At 37.4% G+C, this 18,191-nt stretch overlaps 3 protein-coding genes across 3 annotated transcripts in view; all 3 read left to right on the top strand.

Moving 5' to 3' along the window:
• Positions 1 to 10,321, top strand: part of LOC134815924 (stomatin-like protein stl-1) — a 40,409-nt gene extending 30,088 nt beyond the window's left edge. Inside the window, exons 2-7 of the mRNA XM_063824533.1 lie at positions 7,270 to 7,370; positions 7,628 to 7,994; positions 8,188 to 8,373; positions 8,477 to 8,619; positions 9,338 to 9,466; positions 9,583 to 10,321. Of these exons, the coding sequence (XP_063680603.1) occupies positions 7,275 to 7,370; positions 7,628 to 7,994; positions 8,188 to 8,373; positions 8,477 to 8,619; positions 9,338 to 9,466; positions 9,583 to 9,804 (1,143 nt within the window). The 5' untranslated portion in view covers positions 7,270 to 7,274 and the 3' untranslated portion in view covers positions 9,805 to 10,321. The remainder of the gene's footprint in view (positions 1 to 7,269; positions 7,371 to 7,627; positions 7,995 to 8,187; positions 8,374 to 8,476; positions 8,620 to 9,337; positions 9,467 to 9,582) is intronic.
• On the top strand, positions 2,640 to 3,023 carry LOC134815467 (small ribosomal subunit protein eS17-like). The gene has a single exon (XM_063824002.1). It carries the CDS (start codon positions 2,640 to 2,642, stop codon positions 3,021 to 3,023), a length of 384 nt encoding a protein of 127 aa, XP_063680072.1.
• Positions 3,193 to 7,167, top strand: LOC134815926 (pygopus homolog 1-like). Its single transcript, XM_063824537.1, has 3 exons — positions 3,193 to 3,276; positions 6,317 to 6,472; positions 6,715 to 7,167. The coding sequence occupies exons 1-3, from the start codon at positions 3,241 to 3,243 to the stop codon at positions 6,862 to 6,864; spliced, it is 342 nt and encodes a 113-aa protein (XP_063680607.1). The 5' UTR covers positions 3,193 to 3,240; the 3' UTR covers positions 6,865 to 7,167.
• Positions 10,322 to 18,191: the final 7,870 nt, after the last annotated feature.

Raw genomic sequence — 18,191 nt, 5'->3', positions numbered from 1 at the left:
TTTCGGGATATGGATGAGATACTCTTACATCAAAGAAACGGCGCCCAAATGCTGCCATATGTAATCTGCTGTATTTGTTGAAGTACGGAAGTCATTTGGATTGAACATCATAGCACCCTGCTTCTTCAATTAGATTTGCCATGGTATCTCCTAGAGGATTTATGTCTTATGAACACATGGAATACCTTTTTACAGGATAGTATATGTGAAATCTGGGTAAAAAGTGATAACAGTAATTCAACGAAACAATAAGTTTTAACAGGACGATCATTCATCCTCACTATTTGCAATCAACAATCACAAGATTCACATGCATATGATGGAATGAGATTAAATGGAACGAATCCCCCACGAGCTTCTTTGATAGTCTTTCCCCTGACCCCAGTATGAGAACGCCCTGAAGTAGAGAGAAGCTAAGTCTCTTTCTTAAATAGCCTATTACGAAACATGAGCAGATTCCTCACCCCTTTTATCTGCTATTTTGGCTGCCACCCGCTGAATGATCTTCGTGCATCTTGTTCCTGAGCCCCCTTTAGTCAAGAAGACAAAAAGTTCAAATGAACCTTTCTCTGTGTCCAGTACTCTATCTTGGTATGTCTCCTTTTTTCCCTTCTCGTTTCACGCATGTAGTGCAGGAAGACTGACAGTAACTTTTGATGTGGCATATGGATCAGACAACCTTACATCAAAGAAAGTGTGCTCAAATTCTGATTACCTTACGAGACATATATATGTTGGGCACAATTCCGGTGAAATAAATGATTTGGGAATGTAAATGTGGGAATTTTTTCCGAAAACCGCCACATTTCATACCCCAAATTAAATCATAGTATTTGGGGATCTAATTTCATCTCCTTATCATTTTACTAAAATGAAACCCAATATTTGAGAAGATTAAATACTATGACATTTATTAGGAAGAGAGTAAGATTTGACCTTTTGAGAACAACAGTCATAGCTCTTAGAGGAGAGAGAGGGTTAAAAAGTAGTAGTGCAGTAAAAATAGCAGAATTAGATATAAATTTGGAGCCAGTTCTTTAAACTGGCTTACTTATACTACTTAAAGGGTGTTTATTTAGTTTTCTATTGAATTTATATTGAATTTTTATATAGGGTAATTGTTATATTATGTGTATATTGTTTGAATAATCTTCTTTCTTAAATACTAAGATCTTTTCCGATAAGCTGTTTCATCTTTTTTTAAATTTCTCCGGAGCCTTTGAAAGTTAGCCTCCACTTAACTTCTAATCCTCCAAACGGTATAGGAATCCGATGTTGTCTAATCTTCCACTACTCCTGAAATTTCACCGCCGTGGCCAATACAGTAGTGACACAGGGTCACGCACAGACTTAATTAGCGGGGCTGGCTATATCATCACCACTGACAATGACAACACTACCCTAGAGGAAAGATCATTCAAGCTTCCTGATTATTGCACTGGCCTCCCTTCTTTCAGGACTTAATATGAACAATGTTATTCTTTCCTCCATAGGCATTAAACATCAAACTGCTCAATCTTACCTTCTAGGGCGATTTTGGTTTACGTTTCATTGAAAAATGGTTCATTTTTTATTCAAAAGTAATCTCTTAGGGGCTTCAGAACCAAATTTAAGTCTCATTCACAATCTGACATATAAATATCCCGCAGTCATGCACCCCAAAATGAGATGTGAGTGTGTTCCCTTGGTGCCCTCAAGTGATTTCAGTTAACAATGATCTTTTTTACTTGATATAGTGGAAAACACTCCGCAGCAAAGTACCCACTCAACAACTCAACTATGTTATGATACGGTTATACTTGTTCATCAGCAGTCCTAGCTGAAACCTGTACATAAGTCATTTCTGTTACTTGCATAATGCACAGAGAATCTGGTGCAGTTTGGGCCTGAGCCTCTTTTATTTCTCTATGATAGTTTTTGTTTGCAGTTTAATACTGCTCTACTCTGTTTTATGCCTGTTTTCCCTAGCAAAATTCACTGGAATACATCCCTCAAACTTATCACTGGGCACTTCTTGCCTACTTGGAGGGTGTTACTTGTCCTCAAGAGCTGTACTAGCTCTGAATCTCCAGACCCAACTATAGGGATTCAGGATCAAGTCACACAAGTATTCTGTAATGGGCCTGGGAGTCCAAAAAATTGAATTGGGCCCTGACCAAATCACTTGCCGATTTCAATAGTGATTATATTCTTGTGCTGATTTCATTCACCGTAAAATTTCTTAATCAAAACTTGAAAGAAAACCAGTACTCAGTAGACACATGTCATTTAAGCTTCATTTGGGTCTCAAGTTTCGTAACAAAGTAAAGTGAAGGCACTGAAATTGCTCAAGACATGCAATCCTCCTCCCCACCTGACATCATGAACTAAGATTCTGTAACTTCACAACTGTTCACCTTAATTGTTATTAAATGTGTAAATCTCTACTACAAACTTCTTGCCATACTATACTACAAACTTCTTGCCATACTATACTATAGTTTAGTTTTCAATAAACCATATTTCATTATACACAATACATACTCGATATTTGGTTGTGATTTGTATGGTTATGATTTATATATAAATATAACAAATTGAAGAAATATATGATTTACTAGATTTATTATCTTACCAACTAATTAGCAGTTTGAAGAAACATGGGACGTGTACGAACGAAGACAGTGAAAAGGGCCAGCAGGCTGATCATCGAGAAATACTACACCAGGTTGACACTCGACTTCCACACCAACAAGCGTATTGCTGAAGAGATCGCTATCATCCCTAGCAAACGTCTGAGGAACAAGATCGCCGGATTCGTAACTCATCTTATGAAGAGGATCCAGAAGGGACCCGTGCGTGGAATTTCTATCAAACTGCAGGAAGAAGAAAGGGAGAGGAGAGATAACTACGTTCCAGAAACCTCAGCTCTTGAACTTGAATCTATCGGTATTGACACTGATACTAATGAGATGTTGAAATTATACGACTTCAAGGGTCTGAAGAATATCACAGTAGAAAGCAACACCCCGTTCAGTACATAGATGTTTTAAATTGTTTTTAATTTATATCCCGATTCACTGTGTTTAATTTGGTGTATGACGAGATGATTGCATTGAAATTAAAGATTGACAAAAACATTCAAAATCAAGGATGAATTTGAAATTATAACAAATTAAATGTTTAGAATAAACAATTTACTATTGAGTGCATGCTCTAAGCCCTAACACCCAGATTAGCAATGGATAATATGTTATAAAGATGCCTAAATCAAAGATCGACAAAAGAAATATAAAGGTAAGTGCACTGATTTACAAGTTAAATTTCAGATACTATTTGAATGGGGGAGGGGGGTAACGTGTCCGCTTAAGTCCCATTATCTCATAGAGTCCAAAAAAGAGAAGGACATCAGCGGACGTGTCATATAAGCTAATAGTTAAAAAATTAAAAAGTTTTGATTTAAAGTTACACGCTACGAATATTAAGGAAATCTCAAGTCGTTCAAGTGACTGAGACAGATTAAGACTGTAAATGCTTTAAGTTACCTTATTAAGAGATTGCTCACATACTAAGCCAGGTTCTTGCTATTTTAGACCCCTTGGCCTCTTCCGTTTTCCACTTAGTTATCACATGGCCAAAGCATGGAAATAAAACTAGCCTTTCCGAACCGCTATTTATCGCGGACTTGTTGTTTGGTCACGAAAAGAAACATACAAATCAGATTACGTTTCTTCTGGAATATAATTTAACAGAAAATTTCATGACCCTCAGCTTCGTTTCAGTTCGAGAACCTTATTTTGTCTGACAATCTTAAAAGTCATGTAATTATGGGATTATAGAACATCGAGAAAATTCGTTGGAGGCCTTTCTTTGTCGTCTCTTAGGTGACAGATAATAGCAAATAACAATTCCATAATTTGAGCTGGAATGTTCACTTCTACTCTGTTCTCTTCTATTCAGTTCCATTCTTTTAGCTCCTTAGAATATAACCAAACATCCTTTTAGTGTTTTGTTAGGGAGGTTTTCTCCATTAGATGATTTGTATAGTGCGACATTACTGGTTATCTCTACGCTAAAATGTTCCTCAAATTATGACGTTTGAAAATGGTCCAACTGTCCTATCAGTATTTACAATTGTAACTTTCATTTAATGGATATTTTGTTGTGCTCCTCTCTGACTTGTAAGGTATTTGGAAAAGGTAGGCAAGATACAACACCTTTTGGTGTACAATGTATATCTGCTCACATCGTGATTAAGCGTTTTGCTTCACCCTCGCACGCGCTGCTCAGTCGCCTAATACTCGACTAATAATAATACCACTAATATTCCCACTATAATAGTAGTAGTAGTAAATCTTTCAAAGTACGAAATATCTCTTTAAAAGAGCATCCTAGGCACCTTATAGATATCAAAACGCATAAAAAAGAAAACAAAAACATCAACCATCTTCTAACTTCTTCCACTCATCCCTATCTAAAGCTAAAAATCTAAGGTTTTCGAAATCAGTCAAATTCTTAAGTCTAATATCAAGATTTCTACTAGTCAAGTCTTTTCTAATAACATCTAATAAGTTTAAACATGGTCTACCCCGTCTCCCTTCCATAAAAATATCAGAATTTATAGCAAATAACATAGAGGTGTATGCTGGTGAGTCTTCCTGTCCTCTTAAGATATGTCCTAACATTCTCCATCGAAACTTAGAGACTCTCACAGACAAGGGAGTGACATAACAACGAGCATAGAGTGCCTCATTAGAAATAACCCCAGTAGGCCATCTGATGTTGAGGATTCTTCGGAGGTGTTTGCGATGAGCAATATCAAGTTCATTCAACGAAGCTAGTGGTGCAGCCCAGGAGTTGCAGTTGTAGAGTAGAATAGAGACTACTTGTGCCTCGTAGATTTTGATCTTCCTTTGGACTGAAATCTTGCTCTTCATCCAAACTTTCTGAAATTTACTAAAGGCAACATTACCAAGGAATATTCGATTCTTGATATCCTTAACAGTGCACATCAACGATCCTAAAGTTTTGTTAGAGCGCCACTCTTCATCACCTCTATACACTTTTCCAACAATCACCTTGCGTTTAACAGTGGGTTTAGGATCTGCTAAATAAAAATGGACAAATTCAGTCTTGGAAGAATTGATATAATACCACTAATATTACCACTGTAATACTCGACCACTTCATAGCAAGGGTTCCTGTCCCTTGCATTGTGTGATCCACGAATCAAACAGATATCGTGGAAGTCAGGTATACAGTTTAAATGCGAACTCTACCCTAGTTGTTGCCCATTTCTAAGTAAATAATCCTTCACTCGTATTCGCCGTAATTCAACTGCTTATCCTGTAGGAAATTCCAACATTAGAAAAAGAATGGACAGAATTGTGAAGATTAGATTAAGAATAACGACATAAACATCATCACTAGTTTTACAAATTCTTCCTAATTTCGTCATTATCAGAACTGTGAACAATTCACAGCCTTCGTTAACTTTTCCAATTCTGTACCTACAGCGTAGCTCTCACCTATATTGATGCTACAGAACATGTGTACAAACCTTACTCCTTGGTCCCTCCATTGCTACGAATTAAATCTATATTTACTCTGCTCCAATCACGTCTTACACTGCTTTTAAGTCCGGATTTAGCTGCATTAGAGCTACCAAACGAAACTTAGTAGTTCTCCAAAACTTAGTAAGACAACTTTCAGTATGAATACGGATCGATTTGATGTGATTTTCCGACATGTATGGCACTAGCCAGTATGACAAAAGGAACTACTGTATTTCTTAGAAGTTGTATGCTATAAAACACCACAAACCATGTCCCGAGAGCAGGGTTCAGCATTTTTATTTGTATATTTCTAATCCGTACAGGTGTACACTGTTACAATTCGCGTCATACTGTCGGTCGAACTCAAAGTACTAGCAAATTTTGTCCATTCTCGTACATCAAGCGTTTCCAAATATCATTTAGGCCAAAATTTTGCGCGCGTTTCTGCGAGCGCGCGAAAAATCCTTCCTAGCTCGCGAGAGAAGCGAATTTGATAAGCGAGCTCGCTTCTCTTGAGATTCTCAAATTCGCTTTCAATCTACATCAATACAATAATTGTCACAAAAATTACAAATATAGCCTGCAAGAAGACCATGTCCAAAATTGCTGGATTATTGAAATTCTCACGAAATGATATATCGTTGGTACAGGAAGGCAAAGAGATTCACCGGTCCGGTCCTCTTGTTCTTTGGGTCAAATTTCTTTATCGTTACCTGTGCGAATTATGCATGGAGTTTACCACTACGTTATTTACATTAATTTTACAACAAATTCCACTTCAGAACCGAAAGTCCAGCTCAGACTATCCGTGTGGTATTTGCGATGAAGAGGTAGGAGACAATGACGATGGTATTTTCTGCGAGAGTGGGTGCGACTTGTGGTACCACAGAACTTGTACTGGCATGACTACTGATGCTTACAAACTCCTTACAACCGAGGTCATTATTGTGATTTAGTAAAACTGACCGGTAAAATCTTGTCTATACTTACTTTTAGATACACCAAAATTCAGCGCTAATCTAGCATTTCAGTGTCTTTGAAAATGATTGATTTCTTACTGCCACGTTCACCGGGATTTTGGAAACCATAAGTCAGATAGATGATAACAATATGTACAGTCGATATTAGTTCCACCTAACCTTCACTAGCAAGAATAAACCTAACTTTCCAATGGTTGCAGGTAGACGCTGAGTGGGCCTGTGATAACTGCATAGTTAGGGGAGGAGTAAAACTTGTTATCAGAAAACCTGACTCCCCTTACAACGTGTTCGTTCCCTCTAACGGACCTGACAACGATAAGAGATCAAAGCGGAACGGAAAAAGTAAATGAGAGGACTTTGCTGTTTTGTTATCAGTTTAAAAGGTCAATTGCACTAGCTGCAATAAATTATTTGTTTAAAGTTTCTGTTAACTTCAGAACTGTGGAAGTTTCCAAGTTATGATTTCTGATCAGTTCTGTACATTGTGTATGATATCAGAAGTTTTGTAAATTATCCAACCGCTTTGCATTTATCGGGACTCGCCCATTTTTCTCCTAAATTCATTATATTCATATTTTATCATTTGTGTAACATAATATTGAAAGATTGTTAATTATTATTATATTTTACTCTGATTGTAAAGTCGGTCGTATCATTTGTTGGTTTTATTTGAAGTTCAATGCAGCTTTTATTAATCGTCCTTCACTGGAAATATGTAATAACCAATTTGGCGATTATCACATTTTATTGATAGGTCGAAATGAATCATGCTGCGCGGTTAGGAAGACACGCCGTAAAATGTACTCGTCACGGATTGTCTGCTGCCCAAGTCCGACATTCATCAACCTTCAATATGGTGAGTTATCGCTAAAAGCTATTTGCTTAAACAATTTATTGTTTAATCCCAGATTTTTAATGCAAAGCCAAGATTTAAAGTTAAAAGATGTGCAAACTTAGAGTGACAATTAATTTTCGAATACGTTTACGTATGATACGAATACAATTAGCTCTGGTGTGCATTTTTAACGCTTCATTGTATAAGCTCTGTTGAATCGGCTCCTAATTTTCGTCTGTAACAACCTCTTTCATTCACAAGTTTCTTGTTTATCTCAGGTTGTGAATTTCGTGCCCCAGCAAGAAGTATGGGTTATTGAACGGTTCGGTAAATTTCACCGGATGGCAGAAGCTGGCATACAAATTGTTTTACCAGTCCTCGAACAAATAGCATACCACCAAAGTTTAAAGGAAATGGCTATGGACGTTCCCTCCCAAAGTGGTATTACTTCCGACAACGTCACTTTATCTATTGACGGAGTTCTGTACATGAAGGTTATTGACGCTTACCAAGCATCATATGGTATCGAGGACTACATTTACGCTGTAAGTCAGCTGGCTCAGACCACGATGAGATCTGAAATTGGTAAACTAACTCTCGACAAGATCTTCCAAGAAAGGGAGACTCTCAACCTTCAAATTGTGGGTTAGTCCAAATAGAATTGTGTACACGTAATCAATTTCGAAGTTTTTAAATTATCCAGTCCTGGTGTCCAATAGGTGTAACATTAACCTTCAAGTGGTGGGTTGGAGGGGTGATGTCACAACACATTGGGATATTACTGTATTATAAGGGCGAATAGTGATGTTTCACAGTACTACTATTTCTTTTCCCTTAGCTGCTATAAACGACGCAGCCGAGTCATGGGGTGTCCTGTGTTTAAGATACGAAATTAAGAATATAGAAATCCCGGAGTCAGTGAAACATGCCATGCAGATGCAGGTCGAGGCTGAGAGGAAGAAAAGGGCACATATTCTGGAAAGTGAGGGAGAGAAGACGTCCACAATTAACATCGCCGAAGGAGGTGAGATTTTTGTACGACTAAATTTCATATTTGTAGAAGATATGTGTTCTGGGTAATCTTATTTTAGCGTGTTTAAAATAAATCACATTTAAATTTTCGTCAGAAAAGCAGAGTGTTATCCTTCAATCTGAGGCTCTGCGATCGGAGAAAATTAACCACGCCCTCGGAGAAGCTGAGTCGATGAGATTACAAGCTGAAGCAAGAGCAGCCGCCATCGAGAAAATAGCAGAGGCTATAACCGCTAATGTAAGTTATCTACTTGTAGTGTTCGCGAGGGTACCGTCGGTTTAAAAGAAATAACAATTTGTGCAAGCGATTTCTAGAATGTGAAAGCCGCTTCGAGTAATAGCTTAATTAACTTAAGGGGGGGGGGGGAGGGGGGGGGGCAATGGGTATTTTATTGTGAAACTTGATTTCGAGATAGCAGTTGACCAACAAACTAGGACCAGTGACCGAACTTTTGAGGGGGTCCCGGACCCCAACCGCCAAACGGTGCCCGCGGGGCTGCCACGCCCATATTTGGTCCAAATTAGGCCCAATTTATCCAAATACCCTGAAATTTTCGGAATCGACTCTAAATCGCATTTCCACCTTCTTCTAGGAAGCTGATTTTTGATTAAGGCCTCCAAAAAAATTTGGCGGTCAAATTCTGAATTTTGCCAGGCAAATTTTGGAACTTGGCCGCCAAATTTTTTTGGAGGCCTAAATCAAAAATGCCCAAATATGGGCATATGTTTTTTGGTTCATAACTCAGTCATTTTTTGTCCAATCTTGATGAAATTTCTTAAAACGAGTTCAGGAGACCACTAGCTACAAGTAGAGCACCATAAACCTGGGTTTTGAGAATGTTCAGGGTATTTTGGCTAAATTGGGCCTAATTTGAGCCCCAAGAGATTTCAATAAGTTGAACAGCTACAATAAATGAAGTTCTACATAACACTGTACAATGATCATACTATCCTAGAACGGAGAAAAAGCTGCAGGCTTCGCTATAGCTGAACAGTACATGACAGCGTTCAAAGAGTTAGCGCAAGAAAGCACGACTCTCTTACTCCCTGCTGACGTTAACAATCCCGCCTCTATGGTCGCTCAGGTAATTAACTGAGCAAGTTTCTGTCTTATGTTGACTGTTTGCGAGCTTCCCTTTCGCTACAATTAGTATTAAGTAATTTCAACAACTGAAATTTAACCATGACCTCTGTTTCGCAGGCTCTGACTGTGTACGATAGACTTGGAACCTCAAATAGTACCCCATCTATCCCTTCCACTGCTGAACCTTCAGCAGCACCAGAAACACAAGCTCCAAACACAAGCGCTAAGTCGACCACTAAATCAAGTCCCCGATCACCTGATGGCATTGAGCTTCTCAGAGATTCTCAAACTGCTTTTGGCTCCTCTAAGGGATTTCCCAAGCAGTTCATGGGACACTGAATGACTGTTCTTTCTAGGCTAAAGTTGCTATCTGCTATCTAGTTTTAACAAACATAGTGATTTTGTTTGAGCGAGGCAGTTTATATCAGAATATGAGGAGTATGAAAATGTCATTTAATGTGACCGTACTCCACTGTCCACAATGTTGGTGAGTTGAGGCTAAATCAGTGACCATTTTAACTTGTTCGTGGTTTAAATTATTGATAGATATTTCGCCTTTTCTGTTATAGATACAGTTACAGTTCGTGGATCCGAAGGGGAAATGGTGGTAATAAAATATAAAATAATGTTTTATCTCAGCTCATATCATTACTTTGTTTCTGATTAAAAAAGTTCAAAACTTGTTTAGCACCGTTCATAAAACTCACGCAAGAATTTTCCAGATTTGAGTTACTGATTTAGTAAATTTGTTTATTTGTAAAAAGTAAGTTAATTACACTATCTTTTGTAATAGTTATCATGTCCTTGTAATCATTTATACAACAATTCGATATGCTGGAATAACCTCAAGAGTAAAGTTTTCTTTCTAATTGTACGTCAACGTCTAACTATATAAACTCCATGCATAGTGCAAATTGTTCAAAATACGGTATCGAAAACGTGCTTCTGCATTCTTGTTCTGGATCCAGATGAAAGTGCATTGACTTGTGACTGTTATTGTTATATTAAGGGGTCGTTCACATATACAATACATTACGTTATCAGCCGAGTAGATGGGGTTTCAAAAGATAACGCTAGTGTAATTTGAAAACAGCTATGTGTAAAAATGATTACTCATTATTAGGGGGCCAAAAAGTGATAACGTAATATGTGAACTACCTGACCCCTAACTCCAGCGTTCAAAAATACGTCTATTCCAGTTGGTTTCATTTATGAACTAGCTTTGGGATCTTGTAACAAAGTTCGAATGAAAAGTGATCTGGGAGTGATCTTACAGTTACACTTGATATTGACACTAATTACTGTTCACGCTCGTTTCACCATTGTATTACTTCTGATCTCGCTGAGAGAAGCGAACAATGGACTAGTAGGTTACCGTTAATTACGTACAAAAACGCGCCCGAGTTAGACATGTATCAAGTCCATGGTCAATGGTTCGGTGATACTTGTAAAAATAAAATATTGTTCCAAGATTGTAGGTTTACAACCTACCAGGACGCGCGCCGAGTTGGCAGTTGGACTCGTCGACGGTCCTAATATATTTTACGAGTATCACCCGTTAAGGCCAGAGGGGGGGGGGGGTAAGGGGTCAAAAAATTCGACCAAAATATTATTTTCTAAATCAATTTAATTTTTGATGACAAAAACATTGCCGCTATTCACATATATGTAGCTGCTTAACTTTCTTTTATAATTGAGGTTAACCGATTTTCACAAAATTGACTATACAACATTGAGGGTAATAAAATTGAGGTTAATATTTTATTACACTCCATAACTTTTTGTTATTTCGGTCAGCAAATGTAAACTCTAAATTTTAGGTTCATAATTATCAGAAAAAGTAATATCCAAAAGTGATTAAATGAGGTTAACCTCTTTTTTTAGATATAGCGAGAATAAATCAAATGATAGAGTTATTATTTTCATTGTAAGTTTACGGTATACACATTTCAAAATAGATGACGTGTTGATCGACTTTCTTTTATCTTGGGAAAATGAAAAAAATGAGGTTAACCATCGCATTTTTGCACCGTAGGGAATATACATACGATTCTTACTTATGTAATGTACCACAATATCGCAGTGAGGTATCTATTGGTATCACAATGCCTACATGCTACAACTATAATCATGTGAAAAAGGTGATTTGAACTGACCATATTTTAGTAGAAGATTTTACCCGTAAATGGCTAAAAAATGAGGTTAACCTCTTATTTTTTGAATATCTGACCAGTCGATTACATGTTAACCTCCAAAACCTAATCGTTACACTGTGTAAATGTTTTACTACATATATAAAAACATATTGATAAACCAATCTCTACTCAGTGTTATATGGTATACTACTGAAAGTGGCTAAAATCATTTAGGGGATGGCCAGGTCTGATCAAGCAAACGTTGTAGGTTTACAACCTACCAGGACGCGCGCCGAGTTGGACTCGTCGACGGTCCAAATGTCCAATATATGGAACAGATATTTTACGAGTATCACCCGTTAAAGCAAACGTTATTAGGTGTATAAAAAGTCCTAACTAACGAACTGTGATACATTCAAGTGAATATTCAAAATTTTGAAAACACTAAATTGCATCTATCTCAAAACACAATTTTGTGGCTTTTTTATTTGACTCGTTTCTCGAATTATGAGGTTAACCAGCTAAATTTTCCGAATTTTTGACATGGTTAACCTCTTAATTCAATAACCGAGTCAAATAAAAAAAATGTGCTGCATAATAAATGAGGATAAATGTCCAAGGAACCACTGTACCAAACCTCAAGATCAGGGAGTGGACGGTTTTCTCAACTAAGGAATCGAATGGTCAAAAAAGTTACAGCCGTTTAAAGATCCAGTTTAACATGTAATTACAGGTAAACTTCAAAATTTAGCGCGCGATATCCCAGTAGCGCAAGGTCAGATTTTGATCCGGTTTTTTTCTTCTTGTTCGTCTTCAGCAGTTATTATCAAATATGTGAAAACTATAAAAGTTCCATCCCCCCTCTGGCCTTAATTCCAAGACGTCTCCGAACAGATATTTTGTTTTTACAAATATCACTCGTTATGCGTTGTAGGTTTACAACCTACCAGGACGCGCGCCGAGTTGGACTCGTCGACGGTCCAATATATGGAACAGATATTTTACGAGTATCACCCGTTAAGTTATGCGTTAACCATGGACATGGATGACGTCGTAACTTTAACCTTTAAGGCGCGCATTATCATCTTTTGTCTTTGTCCCGCTAGTAAAGCTGGAATTGACGGATGTTACTCGTCTAAATTTCTTCGAAGTAGCGCGCGCCGCGCTTTCTTCTCGAGTCAAGTGCTACAAAATAGCGCGCGCCGGGCTAGTCCAAAGCCTTAACAGAATTCTTTAGCAACATTGCTAAGATATCCAAATGTAATGAGGACCTCAGAGATAGTACAACAACCATAGAGTTCTTCAACGAGCATATCAAACACCTCATACTCAAGGAGGACAGTTACAAAGATCACTCCAAAAAAACAGAACGATTAGTAACTGGAATTGAAGACATCACTGAAGACATAGCTGTTATCAAGGATGTACTTACGAAAGTAAAGGAGAGTGGCTCAGCTCTTGAGACAACCAGTTATTCTCTCAAACAGGAGATTGATGACCTGAAGGACTCTCTCAAAAGTATTCCTATTACAGAGCAACCCCCGACCAACAGCAGTACTTTCGATCATGTTGATAACCTGATGACCCAGATCAAAGTGCAATTGGAAAAGATCAATGATCATGTTTGTCCCTCAACGTCCACACAGAAATTTGATGAAGGTGAACTACCCAACAACGACTCTATCGTTATGACCCCTAACACTACTTCCCCTCACTTTGCTCCATCTCAAATTTCTATAGACCCTGCATGTGACCCTTATATAACTTATCAGGAAGATATAGTGCCTGTTGAGCTTCACAGCAAACTTATAAAGCTGCTGGAGGACAGTAGTGCAGATTTTTCTTCGGTTGGTGGCAGCAGGGATGTCATCTACTTTGGTGAACATGGATACTGGTATACAGGAGCATATCATCAGGCAAAGGAAACTCCAGTAGAGATACAAGATCTTTTGGACTGTGTGCGCCCCTCTCTCCCCAATAGGAAGAGCTGGCTGAACTCTTGCCTTGTAACAAGATATACAGGCAACAGTAGCCATATCCCTCAGCACTGTGACAATGAGGTACTTATTGACCCTGAATCAATAATAGTCACTGTGTCTCTTGGTGAAGAACGCACAATAAAGTTCACTCATAAGTCGACTGAAAAGTCCTTAAAGCTCAAAGATGGAAGTGTGTACGTGATGTCCAGGTTGTCCCAGGAAATCTGGAATCATGGTATTGAACCTCTCACTAATGAAGAAGATGAAGAAGAATCTGATGAGAAAAATTCTGTGAGGTACAGCTTTACCTTTAGGCATATTGCGCCTTACTACAAAAATAGCACAGTTTTAATTGGGGACTCAAACACTAAATACATTAAATTTGGTAAAGATGTTGGAACTCTCGGAAAATGGGTTCCTGGTAAGCGAATGTGGGCTGCTAAAATTGACGATATTCCTGCTCCGAAAGACATAGGCCCTTATCGGAACATTGTTATACACACGGGAATCAATGATATTCGGGATGATTCCAACAGACCATCTACTAGAACACTTATTGCTAAGCTTAAGAAGAAATGTAGTGAAATTCAGCAATTTTATCCTAATAGTAAAGTTCATATTAGTCTACTCTTGCCCACTAAATCACAGTTTGTTAACTCACGTATAGGGGAGCTAAACAGTTTAATTGTCGACATGGTTTATAATAGGAAAAACATGTTTATTATAGATAACTCTGTACTAGGTTCTGTTAACGGATGCATGCCTTCTAAGTATGGTCGATTCTCACGTGATGGCACACCATTGGTCAATGATGTTGTACATCTCGGAAGAGAAGGCCTGAAAATATTTTGCATGAGTATAAAACGATGTATTGTACAACGTGGTGGAAGTCAGTCCACGGAAAGATTTAAAGGTGGAAATGGTGACTATAGGAGTGCCCTAAGTAGGGGTAGTAGGGGTGATATCTTACCGATATGACCTCAATAAACTTTAATATTACAAGAGAGAGATGTCCAGGTTGTGATAGCAATGTACTAAGCCATCATAAAGTCATAATATGTGAGTGTTGCGATACAATATATCATGCCAAATGTTCTGAACAGAGCTTTAAATTTGACCATGTTAAACAAATGTGGCACTGCAGTCAATGTTTCGCCTTCAAATCCCAAAGGTACAATCCTTTCAACTCAATTATTTATGACAAATATGATCCCAACACTGTAGAAAGAGACGAAGATATGGAGACTATTTCAAACATTCTAAAAGACTGTAGGTCTTATAACATGACAAATTTCAACCGGCTGTCAAAAAACATACTTAACCATAACAAGCCGTTTATATCTATTGTGTTTAACAACATTGATGGGAACGCATCTAACTTTGACAGCTTTATTACTGATATGAGTCAATATGATGAGAAATTTGCAGTTATTGCGCTAGCTGAAACAAACATTGATGAGGAAAATAAAGATTTATACAAAATTGATGGTTACAGCAGTGAGTATAACTCCAAAACTGATGGGAAAAAGAAAGGTAGTGGCCTTGGTGTATATATTGACAATAAGTACCAATACAGCCGAATCGAAAAGTTATGTAAATGCTCTGACAATCTTGAAACACTTTTCGTTGAGATCACTAACACAGAGGTTCCACAGATTGCTGGTGTTGTCTACAGGCCCCCTAGTGGTGATATTCTAGATGCACTTGCTGAGCTTGACGTGTTGATGAAATTCCTACCGTCTAATAATGTAGCCTTGACAGGTGACTTCAATGTTGATCTTTTGGCCCAGGGACGAAACATAGCTGAATTTGAACAAACTATCTACAGTAATAATTTAATCCCTTTGATATCGATTGCCACCCATGCCAAGCCGGGTTGCAACGAAAGCTTAATTGATAATATTTTAGTGAACTCTACTGAGCGTGTCTTAGGATCTGGAATTCTTGAATCCAAGATTTCCCATCATAACCCAATCTTCTGTTTCATATCGTGTAATACTAAAGAGAGTCCAAATGATACCAAACTTAAACCTAAGTATGATTACTGTGAGTCTAATATAGAAAGCTTCCTTAATGATATTGGAAGGGATATCTACCGATCGAACTTTTCGTATGATGAGGAAGGTTTTGAAAAATTTGTCGAAACTGTCCATGAAAAAAATCGAACTGAATTTCAAATTGGACTCTACTGCTGGTTTTCAATCAAAACGCAATAGATTGATGAATCCATGGATCACTTCTGCGTTAATTAAATCTGTGTTTACTAAAGGCTTTCACTACAAGCGATGGAAGGCTTCGTGTACCAAAATCAACCCATTAGGTGAGGAAACTTTATATCTTAAGTATAAGGAGTATCGTTCTATCCTAAACAAAGCTATAAAATCTGCGAAAAAAGCCCACTATGGAAAAAAATTTGAACTTGCTAAAGGAAATATTAAAAAAAACCTGGGAATTGATTAACGAACTCAGGGGTAAATCTAAAAAAGATATAAAAGCATCATTCTTAATTGATGGTCGAATTGTAACTGAACGCCGTGAGATTGCTAACGGATTTAACATCTACTTCTCGTCTATTGCTCGTAATCTTAATTCAAAAGTTCAATCTTCTGTACCATCTCGTACGGTAACTGATGGCAATTTTATTAAGACGAAGTTTAAACAATACCTCAAGGGCAGAGAAAGAATAGTGAACTCTTTTTTTCTCAGCCCCTGTGACGAGGAAGAGATAAGTAAAATCATTGGTAGCCTTGAAAATGGGAAGGCAAGTGATATCTCTGTTAAAGTCTTAAAAAAGAGTGTAAATTATCTGTCTGGTCATATCTCTAGATTCTTTAATTGGTTCTTGGACAATGGGGTCTTTCCAAACAAGCTTAAAACGGGCTCTATTACACCAATTTATAAAAAAGGAGACTCACGATGCCTTGATAACTATCGACCTGTTTCTACATTACCGATATTTGGAAAAATACTTGAAAAAATAATCTATAATAGGTTATATAATTACCTCAGTGCTATGAACGTGATTTATGATCGACAATTTGGTTTTAGAAAACAACACTCAACATCTCATGCCGTAAACTATTCTGTCAATAAAATACTTAATGAGATTGAACAGAAAAATCATGTAATTGGAATATTTATTGATCTAAGTAAAGCATTTGACACAATTGAGCACGATAAACTCCTGCATAAACTTGAACACTATGGAGTAAGAGGTATTGCACTAAAAACTCTTGCTAGCTATCTAACAAACCGTAGCCAAGTAACTTCTTTTCAAACTGAAAAGTCGGACAAGTGTTCAGTTGAGTATGGTGTACCCCAGGGGTCAGTGTTAGGACCTCTACTATTTCTGATTTATATAAATGATATTGTGAGCTCCTCAAGCTTGGCTGAATTCGTCCTGTTTGCTGATGATACAAATATTTTTGTGATAGGTAGTTCAGCACAGGAAGCTTTTGAAAAAGCTAATCATGTAATGAAACAAGTCAGTAACTATATGGAGTCTAACAAGTTACATATAAATGCAGGGAAAAGTTGTTATATGCATTTTCAGCCAGGTTTGTCAAGAGCAACACAGACCTGTGCCAGAACACGGCCCTTTAACAGGAATCTAACGATTTTAATAGATGGCAAAAAGCTAGAAAAAGTTCAATGTACAAAGTTTCTTGGGGTGATAATAGACGAACAGCTAAGCTGGGAACCACATCTTAATCATTTATCTTTAAAGCTGAACTCCAGTATTGTATCGATTAAGAGAATTTGCAAATTCATTCCCAAATCTGAATATTTGAAACTATACAATGCTCTTTTTATGTCACATCTTAGCTATTGTATAAGTTGCTGGGGTGGGATCCCTAAACATAAGCTGAATAAAATCTTTGCAATTCAAAAACGATGTATAAGACTGCTATTTGGTAACATTCCCAATTTTGATCATAAAGAATACTATTTAACCTGTGCACTTTCAAGAACTTATAACGAACATATGGCTAGCAAGAACTACTGTCTTGAACACACTAAGCCGCTATTCACCGAGCAGAAAATTATGAACCTGGAGAATCTGCACATGTACCATACATTAATGGAATTATTCAAAATTCTTAAATTTGATGTCCCCCAGTCGATTAAAGATCTTTTCAAGTTCTGTCCTAGAAATGAAAAACTTCGTCTGATTGTCCCATTACTGAGGTTAGATATCTCCCAACAGAACTTTTTGTACACCTCTACGAAAATTTGGAATGACCTCAGCCCCTATGTATTCGAAATATGTGATGCTAATGTAGATGGGTTGATAATCCCGGGTTCTTCCAAGAATTCAGACTTATCAGCTTCGTCAGGTGTTATTAAATCTAACCTTAAAAAGCACTTGCTATCCCTCCAAAATCGAGATGACCCTAATACATGGTAACTAATCTATATTATATCTCAAACTCTACATCCGGTACGGCTATGCACACATGATATCTCTCTCTGCCATGAAACATGGCTAACCTTTTAAACTGTGATTCAAAACCTAAAGCTAAACTAAAACTCAACTGGGCTCTCCTTTGTCACCAAACTAAACCAATAAGTAATTTAAGATTATTATATTTTTCTATATTTGTATACTGTA

The sequence above is a fragment of the Bolinopsis microptera genome, chromosome 5, assembly GCF_026151205.1.
Source record: "Bolinopsis microptera isolate Bmic1 chromosome 5, MBARI_Bmic_1.0, whole genome shotgun sequence".
NCBI lineage: Eukaryota > Metazoa > Ctenophora > Tentaculata > Lobata > Bolinopsidae > Bolinopsis > Bolinopsis microptera.
This window is presented reverse-complemented; position numbering and strand designations above follow the sequence as displayed.